The 8,737-nt window shown below is 24.4% G+C and overlaps 1 protein-coding gene and 1 long non-coding RNA gene across 2 annotated transcripts; both read right to left on the bottom strand.

Annotated features, from left to right (window-relative positions):
* Window positions 1-5,005: 5,005 nt before the first annotated feature.
* LOC135928770 (uncharacterized) lies at window positions 5,006-6,010 on the bottom strand. Its single transcript, XM_065465234.1, has 5 exons — window positions 6,001-6,010; window positions 5,484-5,555; window positions 5,380-5,436; window positions 5,278-5,343; window positions 5,006-5,232 (listed from the first exon to the last, which is right to left on the bottom strand). Exons 1-5 carry the CDS (start codon window positions 6,008-6,010, stop codon window positions 5,006-5,008), a joined length of 432 nt encoding a protein of 143 aa, XP_065321306.1.
* Window positions 6,011-6,662: 652 nt separating this feature from the next.
* LOC135928881 (uncharacterized) lies at window positions 6,663-7,090 on the bottom strand. The gene is made up of 4 exons (XR_010572387.1): window positions 7,051-7,090; window positions 6,859-7,002; window positions 6,727-6,813; window positions 6,663-6,681 (listed from the first exon to the last, which is right to left on the bottom strand). It is a non-coding gene; the product is annotated as an uncharacterized LOC135928881 (long non-coding RNA).
* Window positions 7,091-8,737: the final 1,647 nt, after the last annotated feature.

Consider the following 8,737-nt stretch of genomic DNA (forward strand, 5'->3'; position numbering starts at 1 on the left):
TTGAAGTAGCTTGAGCGGGGAGTAAACTTAATTGCCATCGCATATTTTCGGTTAATAATGCTTACTACCAAGTGAATGTATGGAAATATTTTAAATACCAACCTAATTTGCTAAATACTGACCAAAATTTATTAAAATGTAATAAGATCCTTATTATTTAATATATTAATACGGAATCACGTGGTCGAGTCCGGCCTCCTATATATTATCCCCCCAAGGATGGAACCACCAAGTTAGAATAAGAAAAAAAACATGATCATTCCTGGGATTCGAACCCGGGACCATGGGATAAGTAAACCAAGCTCTTGCCTACTAGGCCATAGAGGCTTTCCAAATATCACGATTTTTCAAATATATATTATAAATATATTTGGTAATGCCTATCCAAATGAAAAATGAACAAAATTCAAATTTGATAGATGGTACCTTAAGGTACCAAGCATCATTAACCCATATTTTCTTGATGGGACCAAATTTTTTCTCCAGCTATCATAGCTATTTCCAATTTTCAGTAAACACCTTAACAATTCTAGTCCATGACTCTTCTTTTTGTCAAAAATCTTCCAACAAATGCTAATCTCTTTTCTTCTAAATCCTTTTTGCTAGCATAAAAATCGTATAATGTATCATTAATCTGATATATAATTATGTTTTTTTTTCGTTTGTTAAATTTAAATATACTGCAGTTGCAGGTTATTAATATAAATTAGTTTATTTCTTAACCTTTAAAAGACAATCATATATATAAATTATTTAATTATTATAAAATTTTATAATCTGACCCATACCTTCAAAAATACAAATCAAATATTTGCATATTCGTATTCATACGTATTTTTTAATCGAATAAATATATTATTTGTATTCGTATGAATAATAAAAACACTATTCGATTTGATTCGTTGAATATTCCATTTGATTAGAAAATTAAATTCTTTAAAAATATTTAAAATTATAAAAGGCTTACTTATAAAAGATTTCATAACTAAACATATTTAGAATTTTAGGTGAAATTTGATCAAAAATCTTTATTCTTTGAATAAATCTTATATTTTTGCTCAAAAGATTACTTTTTTTGCTGGAAAATTAGATTATTAAAATTTACAAATAATTTTATTTTTTATGAATAAGTTTTAATATTTAGGAATAGTTTCGAATATTTATGATTAATGTATAATATATAATATAAATTTTGAATAAAAAAAATTAAATTGTATAAATAATTTGATCGAATAATAGATAAAAAATTATTAGTCAACTAATATATTATCATTATTCGTATTCGATTTGAATTTTCGAATCGAATATTTTTTTTTATTGGTGCTCGTAAAATATGAAACAATTAATGATTAATTCGTTATAGGTTTAAACAAACCCAAAAACCTTAAGTTTATAGTGAGGTCTTTCCTGTTGGCGTTTAAACCCCTATAGTTTGTAAATTCGACATTTGCTTGGCTTCAGTCACATGTCGTGTCCAATTTTAAATCTTTATATTTAAAAATTAATTTTTTTAAAATAGAATTAAATTTCCTTGACATTTATCCTAGCTGTTATTGTCCCGTTTTTTGGTATGATTGTTAGCTTTTCCACTGTAAATATAATCTTCATTGATTGGTAGTGGTAGAAAAATTAAAGGCAACTAGATATAACTAATAGTTATTTATTACAAATTCATCACTCAATAGATTTAGTTTAAGAGTAAAAATTGCCTTGAAATTATAGAGGCTAGTAAATTTTCATTTAGATAGTGTTTTATATTTTAAATACTAGGAGAATAATAAATGATTAAGAAAATTAAAAAATTGTTATTATGATGTTTCTTTTGGCCCTATTTATTTATATATTTTTTTATTTTAAAAAATTCATTTTTACAGGGTGGTCTTATTCTTTTAAAACAAATAATATCCCTTTAAAAAAGTTGTATATGGATTATTCCTTAAGATTATAGGACAGAACCATTGTAGTCTAAATTAGTGATCTGCATCGGGCCTAATTTTTAAAGCCAGATCCGGTGTAACGTTTTAGATGAACTCCCGATTTAAATAGATTCTAATTTAGTGATATTGGCATTTATGACTGACATGTTAAGATTTAACCTTATTTTTTTTAGTGATATTGACATATTTGATTGAAGTGGGAGTACGTATAAATCAGATTTATGAAGAATCTATCAAGATCAATTGTAAATATTTCTGTCTTACAAATTTTGCAAAGTAGATATCCTTCTAATGTCTTAATTTAATCAATTTTAGATAAAGTATATTTAATGGCATAAAAACCTATTATTCTACCAATAAAATTTTATCAATTTTAATAGAATATTTATTTATTAAAAAATTTAATTTGAATATATATTTAAGAAATTATCGCGAACATTTTGACCGCATAATAAATTTTAATTAATCTTATTTATATCGTATATCTTATTTATATCGCATATCTTATTTATACCGTATATTTTATTTATATCGCATATCTTTATAACGCATGTCTTATTTACATCGCACATCTTTATAACGCATGTCTTATTTATATCGTATATCTTATTTATATCGCATATCTTATTTATACCGTATATCTTATTTTTATCCCATATCTTTAAATGTCTTGTTTATATCGTACGTCTTGTTTATATTGCATATCTTTATAACGCATGTCTTATTTATATTGCATATCTTTATAACGCATGTCTTATTTATATTGAATGTCTTATTTATATCGTATATCTTATTTATATCTTTACACGTCAATCATAAATGTCTGTATTAATAAAAATATTATATTTAATCTTTACATATGAGTCATAAATGTCAGTATTATTAAAAATATTATATTTAATATTTACACGTCAGTCATAAATGTCAATATCACTAAAATATTATATTTGATCTTAACATGTCAGTCATAAATGTCAATATCACTAAATTAAAATCTATTTAAAACAGGGATTTACTTAAATATCTATAACAATAGAAAATATAATATTTGATCTTTACACGTCAATCATAAATGTCAGTATCACTAAAAATATTATATTTAATATATGCGCGTCAGTCATAAATGTCAATATCACTAAAAAAATAATATTAAATCTTAACATGTCAGTCATAAATGTCAATATCACTATTTTTGGAATTTATTTAAAACGGAATTCATTTAGAACGTTGCACCGGCCCGAAATTTTTATTAAAAAACTTGCCCTGTCTGGCCAACAACATTTTATTATTTGCCCCAAAAAGCCTGACCCGAAATAAAAATTATTTGTCCGTCTGGCCTAAATTTATTTAAATATAGAAAATTTTAATATTTTTTTTGATTGGGAAAAAATATAAACTCCTGGTTTGCAAGAATTATAAAATATATTAATTTATTTGATTCTCAGGACAGGAATAGGTACCAGGCTCGGACTACCATTTGGAGATTTCAAGTCTAAATTTTAATAAAGTGGAGGTCGCCTAAGCAATCCAATTAAAAAAATCTATTTTTTTGTTTTTTTTAAAGTCTGTCAAATATACTGTTAAATATAAAAAAAACTTTTATATTTTTATATTAAGGTAATTTTAACTTACGCTTGTTTTAAAATAATTTTGTTTAACCGTAAAACAAATTGTTTTTTCCTTACTTTTGTAAAAAAAAATGTTATATGTAAAAACCGTAAAATAAATTGTTCGTTTCTTACTTTAATATTTAACCTTAAAAATAATTTGTTCTTTTATTACTTTGTAGATAGTTTAATTTTTGTACATATCTAATTAAATGAAATATATAATATATAGAATAGAATTTTGTCAAATTGAAAGGTATATATTTTTTGATAATAAAGAAAATAAAAATTTTAAAATGTTTTTATAATAATGAATTTAAAAAGAAAATAAAATATTAATTTATTGATTTTATCTTCTGCTGCCTTCCTTAAAGTTTTCATATACAATAAATTTATTTCGATATATATAAGGATTATTTTCAAAGTTAGATTTTACTTGTAATTTATAGATGATAAAATTAAGTTTAAATATTAAACTTATAGGTGGAAAAAAAATATATAAATTTTGGATTTTTTAAGTATTTTAGATAATCTTAATTTCAAATATACATATTTAAATTATTTTATTCATCATTTAATATAATTAAAAATATATTTGCTAGATGGAATATATTTTATATGTATTTAATTTGAAAAATTATTAGTATTTTACACTGGAACAAAAACTATTTATTTTTTTCAGATTTTAAAAGAATTTTTTGAAATAACATATAAATTAATTATAAAATAAACCCATATTAAAAATATTTATACAAAGATAACATTAAATAAAATAAAAATAGCCATCTTCCTCAGTAGTGAAGATTAGTGAAGGTCAACGGTCGGGTGTAATGTTTTAAAAATACTCCATTTTTTTATATACTCCAATATTTAGTGATATTGACGTTTATGACTGACATATAAATATTAAATATAATAAATTTAGTCAATTGGCATTTATAACTGACGTATGAATAATAAATATTACCTATGATATTTAAGGCAATTAAAAATACTCCATTTTTTTATATACTCCTATATTTAGTGATATTGACGTTTATGACTGACGTGCATATATTAAATATTACATTTTTAGTGATATTGACGTTTATGACTGACATATAAATATTAAATTTAGTGAATTGACATTTATAACTGACGTATGAATAATAAATATTATTTTTTCTATTTCCTATGATATTTAAGGAAATTTTGCCTTATTCTCTTTAGAAATTATTAGATTTAATATTAAGTGTTAATATTTATATATTTATTTAAGGTTTAATTCGAAAATATCAAAGATTAACATATAAATCTTGCACTATCTATTATCACGTTACTGCTCAAAGTTAGAAACAATTTTCAGAATAATTTATTAAAATCCTTTATTTAATTTGTAAATATAAAAAAATCATTTAATAATATATGCGATATAAATAATATATGCTATATGCGATATAAATAATATATGCTATATAAATATTAATTAAAATTAATTATGCGATCAATATGTTCGCTATGATTTATTAAATAAATATTTACATTAAATTTTTTAATATTACTTAATTTTTTAATGGGCATATAGTATGCCCATTTATAAATAGTATGTATTAAAATATTTGTCTGGAGCATAGTTGTCATTGCAACTATCTCCACCTCTGTACCATAAACGGCATTTTGAGCCATGCCCGTCCTCTCCGGCGGGGCACCTATTAAATTAAAAAATTGATTTTATCAAATCTTAAAAATGTTACCAAAAGGTCGAATGTCATCAGGCTCTAGCATTTTCGATGCTTTTTCTGGTGTCTTAACTCCATCATCTAAAAAATATGTATATTAGATTTTTTTTATTATACCTTTTTTGTTTATACAATTATAATCCTCTCCAACTATCGAATTTAGTATATTCATAACTAGATATTTTCAAAAAGAATTTAATATAAATATATGAAAATATTACCCTTCATATGATTTTCTTCCGCATTAAGCTTTAGATTTTTAATAGCTGGTTCTTGAAAATTTTCATCATCATCTAAAAAAAGGAATATTATTTAATAATAAAATCCATTGTATACCTTTTATAGTACTAGAATGAAACTTTTCACTTGACCTAGGAACTGTTTAAAGTTATTTAATAAATTTTTAAAAGTATTAACATTTTTTCTGTCCTGATTTAATTGTGTCATCTTGATAAATATATAATTAATTTTTTTTAAAACTATACTTTTTCTTGTAACATCTAAAAAAATAATATTGAAAAATAAAAAATAACAAAGAAAATATTTAATGAGAATTTGTGTTGTGATGATTTAATGACACATATTGACGATTAAATTTAAACCCATTCATGTATAATTATATTGCTAGCAGATAATTAAAATAACACATTTGTATTTATGTACATTATGTATAGATATTGATAATTAATATTAAGATGGGTATTTGCTGTTTTGATAATTGAGTTTGAAATGTTTAACCATGAGTCATTATTGTTGATTTGATTCAAATTATGTAGAAAATTATTTGCTGGGGTTGGTAAATTAAGATTAGAGATATTATATTTTTTAAGGATTATAGGAGTATATTTGTTTGAGGGTTTGAAGTATGTGTGGTATTTATTGTTTCTTTGTTTATAAAAAGTTGATTATTTAAAGTAGCAAAACCAATAAGAGAATTAGTGATTTCATAACATAATTTCATGTTAAGGTCTCCTCCAATGATGATAAAGTGATTTTTATTGATATCTATAAAATATAAAAGATTAAATAGGCCTGTTTTCCATTCAAATAAAGATATGGCATTCCATTATTTCTCGGAGATGGCATTTTAAAGGCAAATATTTTAAATGTATCTTGAAGAAAATATATAAAACAATTTAACATCAGCCATTTTCCCGCAGACAATTTTTTCATCTGGTACCAAGCATCATGCACATATTTTTAACACAAAAATATGATTCCGCCTTTACAAGCCATAAAGCGACAATTTGAGATTGTCCATGACTATCTCTTGAATCAATAATAAATCTTCTTTTATTTTCTAAAATAAAATAAAATTTATAATGTAAAATATATTAATATGAACCTGTTTTTAAATCTTTAGCTTCTTGAATCAATGATTAGCTTCCTGAATCAATGATAAATCTTTTCTTTTATTTTCTAAAATAAAATAAAATTTATAATGTAAAATATATTAATATGAACCTGTATTTTTAAATCTTTAGCTTCTTGAATCAATAATAAATCTTTAGCTTCTTGAATCAATGATAAATTTGTAGCTTCTTTTATTTTCTATAATAAAATAAAATTTATAATGTAAAATATATGAATATGAACCTGTATTTATTTTTTAAAATGGAGTTTAAAAAAGGCGCCAACGGGGCAAATATCCTTTACGACCTAAAAAATTTGACTGGAAATTCAAAAAAATCGCCTCAGCATCATCAGCTCCAGAATAATGTTTCTTGATTGACATGAGCACTTTTTCAAAAAAATATCATTATAAAAATTACATTGATCTAAATATACTCTGATATGTAAATACATTATAATCGAACAATATGATCTGAAAATACTCCACAAATAAGCTTAAAGGAGTATATAAAAAAATGGAGTATTTTTAAAACGTTACACCGGTCCTATCGGTCTTAGACCGGGATCGGACCGGACCGATTGTCGGACCGATCTTTTTCTTGAAGACCGTGGTCCGGACCGGTCTTTTTATTTTTTACGGTCCAGACCGCGGTCCGGACCGGTCTTTTATTATTGTTTAAGTTTGCTTTACTATACAATTAATATAATTTTTTTGTATATTTTATTTTATGATATTTTTCTAGAGGAATCATTTTAGATTTTGTTAATTTTTATTTTACAATATGAAAACCATAAGTTTGTCCAAGAAACTTTTTACTTATAGTCCCAATAAAAACATAGAGTTGTGTTCACTGCAGTACCAAATTTAATGTATCGTCAGCACCTAGTAACAAAATAATTGTTTATAATTTTTTAAGTAATAAATTAATCAAAATAAGCAATAATATTATTAAAATATTTTAGTTATTATATAGTTCTATTTTTTTTAAAGAAACTGTCTGTATATTGTAAAAATTACTTAACCTTATTCTTAATAAAATAATTAGATACCTTAAGCAGACATCTGATAAAACATAAAATATATACTTCTAATGATGAAAATGAAAATATCTCAAAAAACACAATCTACTCTTAATTTTAATATGCCTTCTACAAACACAAAATCATTTTTTTAAATACCATTGGATAAATTTTATTGTTTATATAATACTCTTATATTTAATAAAATGATAAAACAAATCAAATTAGGTTAAAAAAATATGTTTTTTAAACAAATAAAAAGACCGGTCCAGGACCGGTCTTTTTATTTAGGACCACGGCCTGGATCAATTTTTTTCTTAAGGACCGTGGTCCGGTCCGGTCCGAGGGTTTCGGTCCAGTCCGGACCAAAGACCGGACCGTGACCTTCACTAGTGAAGATCAACGATCCAGTCCTATCGGTCTTAGACCAGGACCGGACTGGACCTATTTTTGGGGGAACAACAGTCTAGAGCGGTCTTATATTTTTTAAGGTCTGGTCCTTTATTAATATTTAAGTTTGCTTTACTATTCAATTAATATAATTTTTTACCTAATATTTTTTTGTATATTTTATTTTGTTATTTTTCTAGATGAGTTATTTTAGTTTTTGTATTTAGTTCATTTTTATTGAGCAATATGCAAATGGTCTTTTATTTAGGCCCACAGCCTGGATCGATTTTTATAAAGACAGTGGTCCGATCCTAGTTTATTGGTCCGGTTTGGACCAACGACCGAGTGTTTACCTTCACTAGTTCCCTGGGGAAGGGTAGGAATCTTTAAATGATTTAAAATACCGATTTTCTGTTTGATCAGTAGGGCCATTACCACAATTGATATAAAGCAGGGTTGTCAGACTTCCAGATTTTGGCGTTATCTCCCTATTTTTCACTTTCATTTATGCCAAAACACGCTATCTATAAATTTACGCTTTCTCCCGATTTTTTCATAAATATTTTAAAATATAAAATAAATTATAAATGGCATATCCGGTAACTTAAGCTAACATTTTAAAAAAAATTCTATTATACATTTAAAAAGGTAATATGCGTTTTCTAATACTTTTCTACCCATATTTTGGGAGAGGAAAAGGCAAAGAATTCTA

Source organism: Gordionus sp. m RMFG-2023, chromosome 4, assembly GCF_954871325.1.
Source record: "Gordionus sp. m RMFG-2023 chromosome 4, tfGorSpeb1-WG-v2, whole genome shotgun sequence".
Taxonomy (NCBI): Eukaryota; Metazoa; Nematomorpha; class Gordioida; order Chordodea; family Parachordodidae; genus Gordionus; species Gordionus sp. m RMFG-2023.